The sequence below is a fragment of the Rhamphochromis longiceps genome, linkage group LG8 (assembly GCF_057381845.1).
Source record: "Rhamphochromis longiceps isolate RC_006_pf linkage group LG8, R_longiceps_female_GT1.1, whole genome shotgun sequence".
NCBI lineage: Eukaryota > Metazoa > Chordata > Actinopteri > Cichliformes > Cichlidae > Rhamphochromis > Rhamphochromis longiceps.
Genome location: NC_140564.1, coordinates 14,770,005 through 14,787,397, shown reverse-complemented (window position 1 = coordinate 14,787,397; position 17,393 = coordinate 14,770,005). Strand labels below are relative to the sequence as shown.

At 43.5% G+C, this 17,393-nt stretch overlaps 1 protein-coding gene across 1 annotated transcript in view; it reads left to right on the top strand.

Moving 5' to 3' along the window:
• grid2ipb (glutamate receptor, ionotropic, delta 2 (Grid2) interacting protein, b) overlaps positions 1–17,393 on the top strand; it is a 36,509-nt gene that overhangs the window by 17,481 nt on the left and 1,635 nt on the right. The window contains exons 5-24 of the mRNA XM_085415913.1: positions 469–554; positions 2,109–2,178; positions 4,979–5,131; positions 5,264–5,419; positions 5,851–6,002; positions 6,201–6,335; positions 7,368–7,453; positions 7,715–7,838; positions 8,323–8,624; positions 9,442–9,486; positions 10,516–11,259; positions 12,261–12,413; positions 12,814–12,901; positions 13,359–13,436; positions 14,780–14,976; positions 15,061–15,216; positions 15,301–15,387; positions 15,473–15,602; positions 15,751–15,869; positions 16,946–17,110. Of these exons, the coding sequence (XP_085272039.1) occupies positions 469–554; positions 2,109–2,178; positions 4,979–5,131; positions 5,264–5,419; positions 5,851–6,002; positions 6,201–6,335; positions 7,368–7,453; positions 7,715–7,838; positions 8,323–8,624; positions 9,442–9,486; positions 10,516–11,259; positions 12,261–12,413; positions 12,814–12,901; positions 13,359–13,436; positions 14,780–14,976; positions 15,061–15,216; positions 15,301–15,387; positions 15,473–15,602; positions 15,751–15,869; positions 16,946–17,110 (3,226 nt within the window). The remainder of the gene's footprint in view (positions 1–468; positions 555–2,108; positions 2,179–4,978; positions 5,132–5,263; positions 5,420–5,850; positions 6,003–6,200; positions 6,336–7,367; positions 7,454–7,714; positions 7,839–8,322; positions 8,625–9,441; positions 9,487–10,515; positions 11,260–12,260; positions 12,414–12,813; positions 12,902–13,358; positions 13,437–14,779; positions 14,977–15,060; positions 15,217–15,300; positions 15,388–15,472; positions 15,603–15,750; positions 15,870–16,945; positions 17,111–17,393) is intronic.

Below are 17,393 nucleotides of genomic sequence, written 5' to 3'. Positions count from 1 at the left end.
TGATCACTTTTACAAATTCCACACATTTTCCACTTCCAGCTTTTTCTTCCTTTGTTTGCGTTTTAGACTGTTCAGATTTTGGCTAAATGGGTGATGAGGGAATCAAAAAAGCCCAAAAAATAAATTACAGGTTTTGGTTACTGCTCAAATTGAAAGTTTTTAAGTCGGTTAAAGGTGCTGCTTTTGGAGGATGGATTCACGCAAACACAAGAAATTCGAAAATGTGATTCAGCAGAGAGCGTCGGCTGAAAGTGTTCAGAACAAAGGAAAAATGCTTTGGACATAAATGCCATGAATGCGCTCTGCTTCATGTAGAGTTTGTGTCACCCTCTTTGAAAGTTGAAGGCCAGTAGACAGGCACAAAGCTTTTCGTTGTTAGAAACATTTAGTCACGAAGGTTTTTCAGAGAGCTCTAAATCCGAATGAATGAACTGCTCATCTCACTTCCTGCCTGCATCCCTTCCTCAGGATCGTCCGTGTCTACAGGGGGAAGAAGAACTTTGGCTTCACGCTGCGGGGTCACGCTCCCGTCTGCATCGACTCCGTCATCCCAGGTACTGCTTCTATAATGAAACCAAGTACAGTGCAGTCCTGACTGACGCCTCCTCTCTTTGTGTGGCGGCTTTTCACTCGTGCGCCGTTCTGCGTTGTGGGCGGTGAGGGGGGCAGATGTATTTTACGCGGGTGAGGCTGTTGTGGTGCCAGCCGCTCGGGGCCGAAGGTGATCAGGAGGCGTTTGTGTGTGTGTGAGAGACTGTGAGTGTTGTCGGAAGTGGACTTATCTGACTCACTAGTGAAATGCTAACAGGCTGTGCTGTGCGGCAGCAGGTACACCTGTGGTCAGTCAGTGCCGCACAGATGTACTTTATATTCTGTTTATTGCTCTTCCTGTGCAGTTTAACTGGTCATAGGGTGGAGGAGTAAATCCTTTGTACATCAAGTCATACTGCAAATATATTAGTGTCATATACTTACAATGAAGGGCACTCAAATGCTTCTGGGACTGAGGACAAGACAAAACAGCTTGCTGTGGTAATCATCTCTTCTAGAGCTTACTTACCAACAGGTTTCATCGTTAATATTTAAGCCATGCAGAAAACGTCATCTTAGAGCTGTCAGCTTGGGGTTTTGTGGGCAGTTAAATGCCTGATAGCAATCTAGCCAGCCTAGCTGTTGATCTCCTTGTCTAACTCTGGCCAAACATGCAATTAGGCTGATTTCCCATTTGTTCTTTTTCTTATTGTCGACTATTTCTACAAGCAGCCGTGGTTTAATATGTTTTTCCTTTATAGACTTGCATCAACATATAGGGTGACTATAAGGCTGAACGACTCTCACAGGTGGTTTTTGCTTGTTTTATTAAAGCTAGCTTTTAAATCTAATTTCCACTTAGAGCTTATGTGAAATATTCATAATTACTTTCTTAAGTTTCCCGCAGTAAAAGGTTATTTAATTCACAGTTATTGCTTTTTGAAGCAAAACTAGCAGACAAGGAGGCTGTGAAGCTACTGCTGAGGGAATTTGCCAGGTTCCTTGGTGAGGAAGGCGGTGTGCGTGTGCGTTGTGTGTGTGTTTGACGATGACGGCACTGCTCCCGCCCACCATCATCCCCCACCAACATGTGCTGAAACAGCCAGAGCGGACTGACTCAGTGGGCCCTTGTGGAGGTGGGTGGCATAGTTCTCATCGTGATCTGACCACAGATTCTTTGCCGATAGCCTGGAAGCCACAACCCCGTTTCCCCATTAAGACTTTACTGCATCCAAAAGAACAAGAAAAAAAAACAAATGACATGACAGCTCCTCATCCACAGTGTGCTGACAGATGAGGAGGCGATGGGTACAGTGCAGTCAGAACTTATTCTGCCAGGGATTGTTTTGACAGCACTGTTTCCTTACGTAATAAGATTTAGCATGGAGCTCATCTTGTTTGTTGATGGGCTTTGTTGGCTCTCATACACAGATTGACAGCATCACATTAGTCACCATCTCTCCCCCCGTTGTGCCCGTCTGTTCTGTGCACCTCGTTAGCTGGAAGGATTGGTTTCAGGGGGTTTTTTCAGTCTCTGATTGATGTTTGATTTTCTGCCATCTTTGTCGACCTCTCAGATAGTCCTGCCGAGGAATGTGGACTGAAAACAGGCGACCGTATCCTCTTTCTCAACGGACTGGACATGAGGTTTGTCTTTAATGGAAATTATTGTTAGCAGCAGTAGTAGTTTGTAGTATTTTGCCTTTCCCTGCTGCCCGAGTTCTTGACCTTACACAGTATATTTAGACATCAGCACTTGTCTTTCTCCAGCAGAAGCCATCTGCTGCCATTTATTCTGCCTCAGTTTGAAAAACAGCTCTCACTGAGCCAGATAATCCATCACAAACACATAACCCTTCTGATTTTTTTCTGACGTAGATTCTCCTCGATATTTTCACAAGCACATGACGCTCATAGTTTCTGTGCTGAATTTTATGAGATTTTCATCATAGAAACAGTTTGTGGACTGTGTCTTCAGCTGTGCACTGCAAGACCATAGGTTTTAGTAACTGTTCATCACTACCCAAACAAATCTCACATTAAATAGACAGTTTTTTTGGCACACAATTTAAAGTCTAGTTATCAGACTCTTTACTTTGATGCAAATCAACATATGTATATCAAAGAAAACACAGAAAGCCCTAGACATGCTTGAGTGCTGTCTGTAAGAGAACAGTGTTTATTGCTTTCAGCTGTTTACAGGATTTCTTCCTCTGATTTACCTGGAGTTTCATAAAACGATCTAAAGCAGCAGGATCCATATGAGTATCCCCACTCTGAGGGAGTTGCCTGCATTTTTACATATTGCACAGCAGCACTAACTTTATTGATCAGTCAACACAAGATAAGACGAGTCAAGACCTTACAGGAAATCTTTCATTTCTACAACTCACAGCACGAATGATGGTGTTACTGTTAAATTTGTTACACAGTGACCGTTTTCAGGCTAAATTCTGGCATTAAGTTCAATGTCAGGACGTACAGCAGTGTTTTCGTTAGAGTCATTATTTAGTTCAGGGATGTGTACCATAACTATATCTGTTACTATCTATCGCCTGTTATCTTTATATATGAGCAGAATTTTTAGTGTTTTGAAAAACCCACAAAGATAGCATTTTTTTTACACCAGCACGTTTTATCAGCCCTCAGCAAAAGCCTTGAGTCAGTCCTCATTCTTTATATTTTGCTGCCAATGAGCCAGACTTTCTTTGTGGTCTTGGGGACTTTTTTCATGTTGAACCACTTAACACGGACCTATGAGTCATTCAAGCATTAAAAAAAAACATCTAACTGAAGGGATGAATCAGTGTTGTGTCTACACTAAGCAAAGAATCCATTTTAAATTGTATCTTTAGATATTTTGTTACTAGCAGCCTGTTACAAAAACACATAATGTCCAATCAGAAGGGTTCTCAGTGGAAAGATAAGATAAGATAAGATAATAAGAAAGGTGGCTGTCAAGAAGCCATTCTCAAGGAAGGGAAACAGGGAGAAAATGCAGAAGTATACCAAATTAGACAAGAACTGGTCTGAAAAGCAGTGGTAACAGGTCTGAGTGATGAAATTTGACAGGTCTGGATCAGATTTTGGCCAGTATGTAGAGAACGTCAGAAGCAAGATGCTGGAGTGAATGTCTGTAGCCATCTGTAAAACACAGTGGAGACTGTCATGTTTACAGCTGCAGTAGGGGATCTAATAATGAGCACCGAAAAGTAAAGTCGGATTTTATTAAAAACGTGGTTATACCAAATATTGACTTTAAAGCTAATTAAAACTGTGCAAACAAAATGATGTACCTATTCGCATTTTCTAAGCAAAATATGATAATATGACTGGTGGTTCAAGACTTTTGCACAGTACTCAGCTCTTTTTTATTGGATATTTGACAATCAGATCTCCACATTTTCAAGTAATTACATCTCCAGGAAAAATGGGTTCTTACAGCCCATCCTGAGGGGTATGTGAATGAAGCGCTCCTTCACATACCTTGACACGTGTGCAGGTGCCCTATGCGCGCATGGGCTGATGAACGTGATCACAGCCTTTATGTAAACTGAACTTTCCTCGTGGGAGTCACTGTAGTTCTTCTGTAGACTTGACAACTTCTTGACCTTCTCCTTCTCGTGAGTGAGTGTGGGAGTGCACATAAGAAATCTGAATTTGAACTGTACATGTGCGAGCTCAGCAAATACACTATACCAAGCAATACATCAGACAGTATTTCCATGTGAGGAAACAGCACTACTTATCCTGTCACCCTGATAACCATGTGAAAGAAGAGTCACAGCGCATCTCCCAGGCTGCTTGATGTACTCATTTGATTGGCAATGTATAATTTCGCTGCTCTCCCTGATAACATGCTGCTGCAGCCGTAGGAGGTGATCAGGAAAACAGTGGGAGGTGCTCGCCAGCAAGAAGGAGGAAAAGAAAGTACAAGAGATTTGGACGTTACAGTCTAGTGTTTACAAAGCGTCTGCAACAATGTGGAAAATGATATATTTGTTATAATGATGGAAACAATTATTTTTGCAGTCCTCATACCTTTAAGGTAAAAAAACAACAACGTGTATTTGTTAAAACTTTGCAGTACGTGATTACCAGGGCTTATATTTGGATTCATAGTGTCTGTGTACATCACATAAAGAACAAGATGCTCTCACATATTGTACCAAAATATAGAAGTAAGTGTGGGAAGCTTCTCGTGGCTTGCAAGGTGTCTTAGAGCAGCAGCAGTGTTTCTGGGCAGACTGAAACAAAATATTTTTTATTATATAATCCTGTTAAATGTAGTTTTTATGTATGTCTGCTTACATAATTTTTCAATTTCAATACTTATCTTAGTATTACATAATAACACAGTGATTCTGCTGGTTTGTGCACATTGCTTCAGTCCTTCTATTATACAGCTAACAGCCATCGTCTCTCCTTTTTGTTCCCCTTGCTTTAGGAACTGCTCCCATGAGAAGGTGGTGTCTATGCTGCAGGGCAGCGGGGCAGTGCCCACTCTCGTGGTGGAGGAGGGTCCATCTGACTTTTCTTCAGACCAAACAGATGCAGATGAATCCTCTAGTCTGGCCCCCACCACATTGCCACGCTCTAGGTTAGCACACCAAAAATCTGACACTAGACCTAGCCTGTAGCAGTGTATTAGTTTTGAATGAAGGAGAAGGATTAGTTCAGTAAGTAGGAATGGAAAAATTAATGTTTGGTTTCCTCCATACATGCTGTCCAGGTCTCCTGGTCTCAGTTCTCTGCAGTGGGTTGCAGAGATTCTTCCACCGAGCATCAAAGTCCACGGGCGGACTTTCAGCCAGCAGCTGGAGCACCTGCTGACCATCCAGGAGAGATACAGTGTCTGCAAAGCTTTAGAGACATTCTTCCAGCACAGGTCAGTGAGCGAAGGGACAGGGAGCAGAGGGTTACAGGGTTACAGAGGAATCTGTTAGCAAAAGAAGACATGGATTATTGAGCAAATGAAGGGTTAGCAGCGGAAGCAGGAAGTTACAGCTTAAGTTAGGTTCTGATACGGGATGATGAATTAGCTCAGCACATGATGCAAACATGTGAGGCAGCAGGATTAAAATACCACTGTTATTCAACTCTATATGCATACAGCGTACACCCAACAACATAAATCATACCATAAGTGACATCTTTGTTATCCTCCCACCCTTTTCATTGCTCTCTCCCAGCGTCTCTTTTTCAGCTTTACATGGTACAAAGAATATAAAATAAACCCTTGCACTGAATGATAGTCAGCCATGAGCAGGAATTATATAAAGAAGACAGTGAGTGGATATGGAGCACGTGTGTTTGCAGGAACGTGGACACCCTGATCGTGGACGTGTTTCCAGTGTTGGACACTCCAGCCAAGCAGCTGATCTGGAAGTTCATCTACCAGCTGCTGACCTACGATGAACAGGAGCGCTGCCAGGGCAAGCTGTCTCGTTTCCTTGGCTACAAGAGCAACGGTGAGGCATGAAACGAATGAGAAGTTGAATTGGATTTTTATCATGATGCACTATCGATGTTTATCGTGCTTTTTATATAAATAGCAAAGTAGAGCCAATCTGACCCTGTGTGTGTGTGTGTGTGTGTGTGTGTGTGTGTGTGTGTGTGTGTGTGTGTGTGTGTGTGTGTGTGTGTGTGTGTGTGTGTGTGTTTTGCAGCATTATTAGAGCCTGACAACGGTCCAGAGCACCACCGGCGCAGCAGCTCCATGCGGGTGACGGGGTCGTCGTACCGCAACAACGCCCGAGAGAGGAGCTCCGATGACTGCATCATCGGGACTCACCTAGGAATGGGTACGCTTATGCACGGCAACGTCCCAGCGGGATAAACATGTTCAATGAGAGCCTGTTGTCCTTTAGCACAAAATCATTATAATTCCAGAAATTGTTCAGCTGGGTTTGATACAAAGGTTTTAAAAAGCCTTCGAGCTCCTTCCTGCAACACATCTGCTACAATATAACCACTTTAAGCAATTTATCTTGTCGTCGGGCAACCTTTCTTTGATGTAAAAGCTTTAATAAGCCACTGTAGGCTACAGCGCAAAGACAGCTGGAAGACAAAGTTAGCAATTAAAGGTAGAGCCGGTGAACATTTAGCTGATGAAGATGAAGATTTTTTTCCCTCGGGAGGCAAAAAAAGAGAGACTTGAGTGGGAACGTTGCTTCGTCACTGCTGGATGAACTGAAATGGTGTCGTAACAAGGTTGTTTGCCCCAGGTGACCAACACAGAATGTTAATGCCGCTTTAATGAAATCTGTAAAGCAAGAGGGATTTAAATGGGGTTGTTATTGCTAATAAGCTGTGTGCTTATTTAAATCTGTGTTCCCATCGTTATAACACAACTCATACAAGAGAAATCGACGATGAGACAGTAAATGGGGATTCCTGATGAAGTTACTGTACTATTCACCCGCCACTACCTAAATTCCCATTGATCCAGGTCTTATCAGAGATAAGTAATGAGGCTTTATTTGCAGTGGCCAAGTCCCAGGTGGGAATGTGTGTAAGTGTTTGAGCTCACATAGGACTGCTACTAACAAAAGTCATCACCAGGTCATACATTACATCCATTTCTCAGCATCCGTTTGCTTTTAAAAACTTCCCCAACCTCTCAGTTTGAAACAGTGTTTATTTCCTGGCTGTTTCAGGCTTCAGGTACTTTACTTTTCCCCAGTTTTCCATTACCATTGCTAACCCCCGTTGCGGGACCTGAGCTTTTTTTGCTCCTTCTGCGCTGTTCTGCTCTGCTTCATCCGCTCTCCTCCCAGGCTGGAGGTGGATGGTGGATGAACACGTGTCACTGTTCATGCTTTATTGTGCTTTAGGAATTCATATCGATGAATCCGGGAGCCCGGAGGAGAGGCAGTCAGGAGATGGAACCTCCTTCCCCGAGTCCCCTGACCTCAATCATGTAGGTATACCCGCAGCTTTCCCGCGCCTAGCTCCTCAGCGACTGGCATTTACGGAACGCTAGCTATGATCTCTGTGCTCTCTGGTCTCACTTGATTTGAAGGTTTGCTGATCATTACTATTACTTTGATAATTGGTCAGATGTGAGTCTGCAGCTTAACCGAAAAAAAAAAAAAATTAAAACACTAATAAGCAGCAGACCTTCAAAGAAAATGTGCCCAGCAATAATGTGCTAATGAGATGATCATGCCTTCATCTGTAGATGACAGGTGTGTATACGGAGCTGGAGAACGTGTACGCAGGAAAGAGTGTGCCTCCACTGCAGTGCGGCTCCTCACCAGAGCCCGAGAGCCCTCTCTCTCCCCTCACACTCCCCACCCTCACAGGTATTCTGGGTTCCTAAAAACTCACCGCATCCACACGCTTTCAGATACATGCTTTCATCTTGCTGTTTTAAGCCACCAGGGTCCCATATTTGCATAATGAACAGATAAAATGACATGCAAAGTGATAGAAGCCGATCAGTTTTGGGCCTTGGTGGCACGTGACTGATGCCATGTTTACATCATGATGAGATTTGGGGGGTTGTGGTGGACGATGTGTCCTTATAGGTGGCAAACAAGCAGAATTGCTGCTAAGTGATGCTATTTTTTTGCCAGTCTGATGTGAACATGGCATGGCAACCACTCAAACACACAAGCTTTCAGTTTATTTTTTTATTTATTTTGCAATGGTTACCTCTCAGAAGAAATAATCCTCCTGGTGACTACATGGTCTAGAATGTCAGATATTTACTAAGAGGAAAGATCCTCACGTCAAGGTGGCCTAAATATAAATCGAGGCCATCGTTTTTAATGTGCGTCTCTACAGGTAATCGTAAATCTGGCCTGTCCCTGTCTTGGAAGGAGCCTCTTCCCACTCCCGTGTATGAAATCCACCATCAAAGCAGCATAGACTCCAACCCTTATGTCAGTCTGGAGAGCCCCCCGGCCTCCCCTCATCACTCAGACAGCGGCCACAACGTGCTGACCCACCGCAAAAAACTGTTCACCTTCTCCCGGCCGCCACGCAGCCGAGACACAGACAAGTTCCTGGACTCCCTGAGCGAGCAGCTGGGCCACCGGGTCACTCTGGTGGATGACTTCGTGCCCGGGGAGAACGACTACGAGGAGGTGAGGAAGAAAAACAGGCGTTATTGTTTCTTAAGACGTGATTTTCAGTTATTCCACCGCTGAGCTGCCAGCTGTGAGAGGCAGAACTATGCTACAAGTGTTTTACCTTTATTTGGAGCAGGAGCAGAAAAAGTGGAACGCTCTCATTGTTGAGCCCTGACCCCTAGCCCACAGTGGATTTTAAACCAGACTTGTCTAACACTTTATGGACCTAACCTTAAGAGTGAGTGACTTACTATTCAGCCTACAGCAGCCTATGCAGAAGGAGCTAGCTTCTGTAATGTTTACATTCTACAAGTATAAAATCTCCATTGATTAAACCTTCAGACTCTTGTAGGTGCTGGTTCAGTGAGAGGAATAACTGGAAGCCGTGCCTGCAATTAACGTGCGTCATGCATCACAGGATTATTATTATTGTCTATATTTCACATTTAAAGCTGCTACATTCATTACTTTTAAATTACAAGTGAGTTTAAATTTCAATGCAGAGTGCGAGTAATGCTGTAATAAAAGCTAATGCTGGTCATACTTTCACTTTCACTGCCACAATATTGATTGGGCCAGACGGGAAAATGTCATCCTGTCTGACTCAGTTGCACAGAATGTGCGCCGCTGCGGCGTGGACGCTGTTAGACCACCGTGATCTCGATTTATATATTTAGCATGATAAGGAGAAAATCTGTTGTTTGTGCATTTGCTCCTTAATAAACAGTAAGCAAGTTGAACATTTAGAGAAGTATTAACGTTGTAGTGTTGCATGTTTACATTAGAGCACCTCTAATGTACGCTACAATGAACACTTGTGTCACACGAACAGATATATCAAGGTGGTTGTCATGGTTTCAGAAGAAGAGTTGTGCCTGTAAGTAAAACGATACTCAGTTATATCATAGTTTTATCTACATGTTTCTGTTTAGTAATCTGTATTTAGAATAAGTACTGGGCTTTTTATAGCATTGTCACGGTTCTTTTCCATTCACATTATGTTATATTATAATATATTGTATTGTTATTTTCATAGTTTTTATATAGAGGTTTGGAGATATTTAAGTGCATGGGTTTTAAATTCTGTAGATCAGCACTTTGATTTGATGTTATTTTGTAGATATTTTCTATTCTAAAAGTCAAAAAGAGAGAAAAAAAAAAGCAGAATTTCTGAACTTGCTATGAAGTGTGATAAATATATTTTGGGATTACACCTGTAAATTAAAATCTCCTTTTTAAACAAGCAAACTTGAATTTGGCTAGTCACCCCTTCAAGATTGCATCTTCGTGCACCTCTCCATTGATTTTAGTGAACTAGTTAACTTTAACTTTATTTCTGGGGAAAAGATAGAGTTGTAGGGAGCCAGATCTGCATGGAGCTGAAGTAGAAGTTTGTGTGAACAGTCTGACCTTCCTGAGCAAGCTTGGACTTTATGTACTGAAAACTGCTTTTTGGTTCGCTGGTGGTAGCCGGACACCCACCTCTCACCAGCACAGATGGTTCAGGACATTAAAGCTGGGTCAGTCTGACACAGATGTCGGCTTTTAGCCAACGTTTGTGGTCTAGATAGAAATCACAGATGAATGGGACGTAAAAAGCAGCACTATTAGAAGTAGTCCAGAGGTGCACAAAGACAAAACCTTTCTTTAAAATAAATTGTCAGAGTTCCAAAACATTCTGATCGCACCCCGTGTCGCTTTTTCTGTTCAAATATAAACAGGCAGTGGAGTAAGTTTCAGTACAACATTTCAAGCAAACGTCAAAGCCGTAATGAACCTAATAATAACCTAATCAGCTTGAATAGACTGGATTTTAAAACGTAGAAGCTGTTTATTAGCCGTTTACTAGACTATGTGGAGGTGAAGGTGGTTCTCGGGGCTGATGGTGCACTCCTCCTCCCTCCAGATGAGCTTCCAGGAGGACCAGGAAATCGGCTTCATGCCCCGGCAGCTCAGCAGCGGCAGTGAGGATCACAGCAGCAGCGACGAGGCCTCCTCTCCCTGCTACTCCTCTGGATCCGAACCGATCCCACCACCTCCCACCCAAAGCCCCCCGCCTCCTCCGCCCTTGCAGGCTCTCATACCCCCTCCCATTCCGTTTACCGACCCTCTCCCACCAGTGCGCTTCTCACCCGAGCACGTGCCCCGCAGCCGGATGCCCTTCCAACCGCACCACCCCATCATCCCTCCTCCTCCACCCCCTCCGAGGACCATCCTGTCCAGCCGCTCTCCCCTACACAAAAAGCACCCGAGCAGAGACGAAAATGAGAAGACTCTCCAGCGCTTCCAACCCACCACCCGCCTCGGCCACACAACCCTGACCTCCACCAAAACCTTGCGCTCCCGCCCCACCTACCTCCCACGACAGTTCAGCCAGCCTCAGCCTATCCGCCAGCCCTCCCCGCAGCCCTCCCCGCAGCTGCTGAGGCCGAGCCAGCTCGTCCTGCAGAGGCACCACCAGCTCCACCACCAACACAGCTACCAGGGCCCACTGCCGCCGTCCCTCCAGGAGCACAGCCCATCCCAATGTCAAAGCCAGGGCCACGCGGGCTCCTCGCTGCTCTCGCAGCCTCCAACCTCTCACTCCACCCTCCCCAGTCACATGAAGACCTTGGAAACCACAAGGCAGGAACACCACACCTCCAAACAGGTAACATCTGCACTTTGTGGTTTGTTTGTTTTTTGTCTTGTTACTTGAAGTACAAATAAGACATCAGCACACAGAAATAGAAAATGAAAACACAAAGAGGTTCACTCCATCAGTGCTGCAACCAAGAGCGCTTAGCAACAGAGGTGCAAACTAGCACTTAAACACTCTGGTGCTAATCAAGATTCTGCATCATTTGCCCCATTTTAACCTTTTAACATCGCTCATGTTTGCCAGCAGCCAGTTTCGGATTTGATGTACCGTCTGATCTATAATCAACTTTTTAAAATCTATTTCATCCCCAAATGTGCCTTTTATGACAGAAGATCTATTAGGCCAAAAACCACTTAAGAGGCTTGATTTGAAAGTTAACGCCTTCAGTATGTTAAGTGTAGCCCAACCTTGACTCTGTGTGGTTTGACCTGTGGGACGTCAGAGGATAAGGAGAAATAAAAGGACTACATGACCAGTCTGAGACTGTATTCTTCCACCAAAACCCCAAATTCCCCCAACACTGTTCGTGAATTTAACATGATTCCAGATTTTAATTGGACTTCATTACTCGAGAACAGCATTCAGGCAGACCATCAACTTCATCCCGATAGGTCACATGATCTCATTGCAACACAGTTCAGCTGATATTCTCCTATAGACCTGAGTGGGAAATCTATTTATTTTGTTTTAATCTTCTTTATCCTGTCCACAGTGTGCTGTAAGCCACTTTGCAACCCATCTCAACCCCAGTACTTCCTGCCATGCTCTTTCTAGCTTAACCTCGTGCTCTGTCCCCGGTTTTGCTGTTGCTTTCCACGACAGACCCATACCCTAAATAACTAATAATAGCAGTAATAATTTCTTTGTCTACAACTGCTAAAGAGTATACAAGAAACTTGTGAGGTCCATGCGCACAGTGGGAATATGATTCAGTAGTGAGAACTGCTGTCTTTGTGCTGAACTAGAACACTATGGCTTAAGTGTTAAGTAACTGTTTTTCCATCTTCAAGGCTCCACCACCACCTCCTCCACCATTACCTCCTCCTTGTGACCCACCTCCGCTGCCCAAGCCGGGCCAGCAAGCCTCAGACGTTAACCACATGAGTGTAAAGAGGCTCCGCTGGGAGCAGGTGGAGAACTCTGAGGGAACAATATGGGGTCAGGTGAGTGGTGATCTCCAGTTATCTTGCATTACCCTGTGGTTAGAGGCTGTACGGATACGTATATGTATGGCTCTGTCGGTAAAAAAAGAAAACAACATGTGAATCTACCCACTCGGACTGTGAGTTTTCTCACTACTCCTACATATCTCCATCCATATTTGGAAAAACCTCCTTATGTGTCTCCGATGAGTCATCAAGGCAACAATGTTGTTTTTGTAAACAGAGGCTGTGCCAGACTTGATCTGCTTTTAGATGTTAAAACGTTGAGCCTTTTTGATCCCAGCATATATTCCTATCAGACATGAATAAAATCTGAACACCAAACATAAAAGAAATAAGTTAAAAAAGCTGAGTTTGACTGTGCCTTCGGAGAGTACAGTGTGTCCTTGTCTGTGTTTAGCTCGGGGAGGATTCAGAGTATGACAAGCTCACCGACATGGTGAAGCACTTAGACCTGGACCTGCACTTTGGGACTCAACGCAGATCCAGTGAGTGATTTTGTAACTTTGTCACGTCTTCATCAATTCATACACATCAAGTCATCTTAACCTCTTTGTGTCTAAAACGATACATTTGCATTGCATCTGAATATATGTGTGTCTTTATTGACGTCGCCTGTTGTGTTTGTACCTTCACAGTTATGTTCTCCATTGGAGCTGCTTCATTCACCTGCACCTCAAATCCATTCTCCATACGGCACCATATCCCCCTCTTGTTTTCTGTCATGATTATCAGTAATAACACAGATCTGCCTATGTAAAAAACAAACCACACAACTTGCTGTTACCGATTAAAAATCATTTTATTGGCCTCTAATGGCAGAGTGTGTTATTAACCCACCAACCCGCCACGTTCAGCCTCTTAGACTTAGTTTGCGTATTGACCCCTGGTGCCAGGAGAACGCATCCTTACACTGTTTGTTAAAATTATCAGTCTCTCCTCCAGAGCCAGCCTTCCAGCCAGAGAACTTAAAAAAGAAAGACGTGGTGGAGATTCTGTCTCATAAGAAAGCCTACAATGCCTGTGAGTGCCACACAAACACGACACAAGGGTCGAGGATCAAGGATGTGAGACTGCAGCAAAAATACCTTTTATAGTTACAAAAACGTTGCACAAGTAGAAGACAAAGAACATCACTTAACGAAGGCCAAACATTTTCTGCGTAACTGATGTGGAAGAGGAATTATAGACACTATTTAGACAAGGTATCAAATCCACATTGTGCCCACAAGATAATATATAGCTGATAAACTTGATGAAAATTAACTGATAAAGTGATTAACCTGATAAAAACATGTTAGCCTGAAGTAGTAACGCTGCATCAAAGGGCAGGGTTCAGGTGAGAGCGCACTCAGACATATATATTAGCATAACAAGGATAATGGAACAGAATCAAGAGTTGAAAATTACCACTGACTCTGCAGCTGTTAAACTTCTGCTACTACTTATTCAGCTTCCCATGTGTGCTCTGTGCTTTTGCAGCATTTTTTTTTACCTGCTTGCATTTTAAGTTGCATTTGACCTCTCAGGGCCACCGTAATGGATACAGTTACACTGTTCAAGTAAATTAAAGGAACACTGGATGATCCAAGTGAGTTAAAGTTCAGGAATATCAGTTATAAACCATCATGAGTCCATTTCACCTCCCTTGGTTGGAATGAAGGTGAAAACAAGTGCACTGCAGAAGTAACAGCGAGATAACTCCCTTAAAGAAAATGGATTTGGCCACAGATCATTGCTCTCTCCTTATACCTTCTGACTGATTTTTCTCTAGATTTGCTTTGTGCTAACTGGTACCTGATAGGTTTGTAGCTTGAACCTATTCGCTGGAACGTTGAGGACAATATAATTACACAGCAAGCAAGTCACGAAGTAGGCAAACCTAACAGTACCAACAGGTCGTTCATGTTTCATTCACAAGGAAAAAGAGTGAGTCTCTACAAGAAGAAAAAGACATGTATATTTATGTTCTTCTTAGATCGTGGATCAGATTTGGCCAAATTTGATCAAAGAATTACAAAGAGTCATCTTACGTCAGTGTAACAATAGAGGCCAGTGTAGCAATATAGCAAGACAATGAAAAGTCTAAAAATGATGCCTTGCTTCTCTGCAGTTATCCAGATTGGACTCTTTGGCACAGCAACTTCTGTCTTCTGTCACGGCACTGCTAATTCACTGTTAATTAGCGGGTTTATGATGTGACTCTGGGTTTCAGAGCTACATGTTACAGACACATGGTAATAAATGTGAGTGAAAGACACGCAGATGAAGGGTTTGTCAGCAGAGCGGGAACACAGTGATCCTCTTTGGTACATAAATTCTCCACATTTTCCCCCGCCTACTCACCCTCCTCCTCCTCCCTGCAGCCATCCTCATCGCCCATCTGAAAATCTCCCCCGAAGAGCTGCGTCAGGTGTTGATGAACATGACCACCGACAGGCTGGAGCCGGCCCACATCAAGCAGCTGCTGCTGTATGCCCCAGACGAAGAAGAGGTGAAACAGTACGAACAGTTTGATCAGGACCCGGGCAAGCTGAGCGAGCCGGACCAGTTCATTTTCCAGGTGACTGTGAGGGAAAAATGTCAGAGATGATCAGACATGTTTTAAAGAGTAAAACTAAATGATTTAACATTGTCTGTGTTTCAGATGCTAATGGTGCCTGATTATAAGACTCGCCTGCGGAGCCTCTACTTTAAAACGACCCTACAGGAGAGGACGGAGGAGATGAAGATCGCGTACGATTACATCTACAAGGCTTCAGTGGAGCTCAGGAGCAGCAAGAAATTAGCCAAGATCCTGGAGGTATGAAATGAGCAGTCGAAATGAAAATAAATCTGTGAATATCTGTGTTAGCAGTGAATACTTACGGCTTTACTTTACCAACAGTTTGTTCTTGCAATGGGAAATTACCTGAACAACGGGCAGCCGAAGAGCAACAGGACGACCAGTTTTAAGATCAACTTCCTAACTGAGGTACAGCACGGATGTCTGTGCCTTCAACACGGTAAGCTCGAGTTCAGTGTTTAGTCGCTCATGCGCTTCTCCTTCTGTCTCTTAGCTAAGCACAACCAAAACAGTCGACGGGAAATCCACCTTTCTCCACATTTTGGCCAAGTCTTTGTGCCAACACTTCCCAGAGCTGCTCAGCTTTCCCAGAGACCTCACAACAGTGCCTCTGGCAGCTAAAGGTACAATGCTCTTAGTTAATAGTTAATATACAGTAGAATCAGGTGTGCTTCTTTTGCATATTTTATGCTGTTGTTACAGTTTGATTTGCATATTTCCTTTGAGTTTCAATGGGTTTGTTACCTCATCTCCAATATTTTCCTGTGACAGTGAACCAGAGGGCCATTACAACAGAGCTGAGTGACCTTCACTCCACCGTGCAGGACATCAGGGCGGCCTGTCAGAAGATCCAGTCTACCCCTGACGATCACTTCACTTCAGTCATGAGTGTACGATAAAACCCATCCATTTTCAAGGCTGGAGCCTATTCCAGCACACGCAGGGTGTACAATGGGTAGTTTGCATGTTATCACAAAGCTGAAACAGTAGGAACGACACTCAGATTAATGTCATAGGGAGAACATGCACACAAAGGCCCAGGTGGGCAGCAGGGTTTGAACCCTTATACTGAGAGGTGACAGTGTTAACCGCTGTTCCACCATGCACCCCTACAGTAAAATCTGTAAATAAATGAATGATGTTTATCAACGGTTAAGAGTTAAAGAGACACTCTTGTGTCTTTGCAGTTTCAGCTTAGCAAAGGAATCACTTGGCTGGCCCTGTCCAGTTCTTATCGAATACAAGCACTCTGATGTTTACTACCATACAGGTTATAATATAAGTGTAAAAAATATTATAAAAGCTCAGGAAAAACTTGACAAAATCAGCTGGTTTTGTTGTCTGGGTTCCATATTGTTGAAACAAGCGACATAATGACTTGCCCGTTTCGCACTGCTAAGCTAACCGTTTCCTGGTTGTTTAGGATAGTAACACAAACACAAATAATATGATAATGTTGCACTTCAACAGTCTAATTGACCACAAAGCTACTCATTCAAACATTTATTTGTGCACTGTATCTGTCTGACATCTACAGCTATGGTTAGTTCATCATTTAATCCGAATTTAACAAGCAAGCTCCTCGGTCTGTGGGAGGAAAGCAGGGTATTTGGAGAAAAACAACAAAGAAACAATACGATACATTCCCTGTGCTCGTGTTATTAGGTGTCAGTAACCAGGAGTATAAGAGGAAAGTCCAGACATATTTGTATGGACTCTCAATAGATATCAATAACATTTCCAAACCAGGACTACTTCAGTAAAAGAGTTGTTAGTGTACAGGTGGTGGCACCTTGCTTTGCCTCAAACAATTTTGTAGCACCCATCCATTATCATGGAGGAGTGTAAATATAGAGACAAGAGAAATCAGGGCATCATGGCAGCATAACTAATTGTTTTCTAAATCTTCACCCAGTTGCACCATTCATTAAGAGCCCCTGTATATTTGTATTGTTTGTGCCCACAGACTTTCCTGGAGAACAGCCACCCTGCGATCCAGTCTCTTGAATCTTTGCAGACCAGAGCCATGGAGGAGTTCTCCAAGGTGGCCTCCTACTTTGGAGAGGACAGCAAGTCCTCCAGCACAGAGACCTTCTTTGGCATTTTTTCAGAGTTCGTATCCAAGTTTGAGGTGAGCTATTACTCCACTGTTCTCTGTCAAGGTGTTGATAGATGAGCAAGGCTAAATTTGACTTGTTCCAGAAGGTGACAGTCATATTTTGGATATATTCAGCAGGCGTGTGACAGACTCAAACCTACTAAACAATGAGGCATTCAAACAGTGCTCTCACACAGACCGGCTGCCTGCAGCTATAAACTGATTAGGCTGCAAAGCGGCCCTGTCTATGGAATAAATGAATGTGCTCTAAATCTGAAAATAATGGGGTAAAATGAGTATAAATAAGAGGAGATTA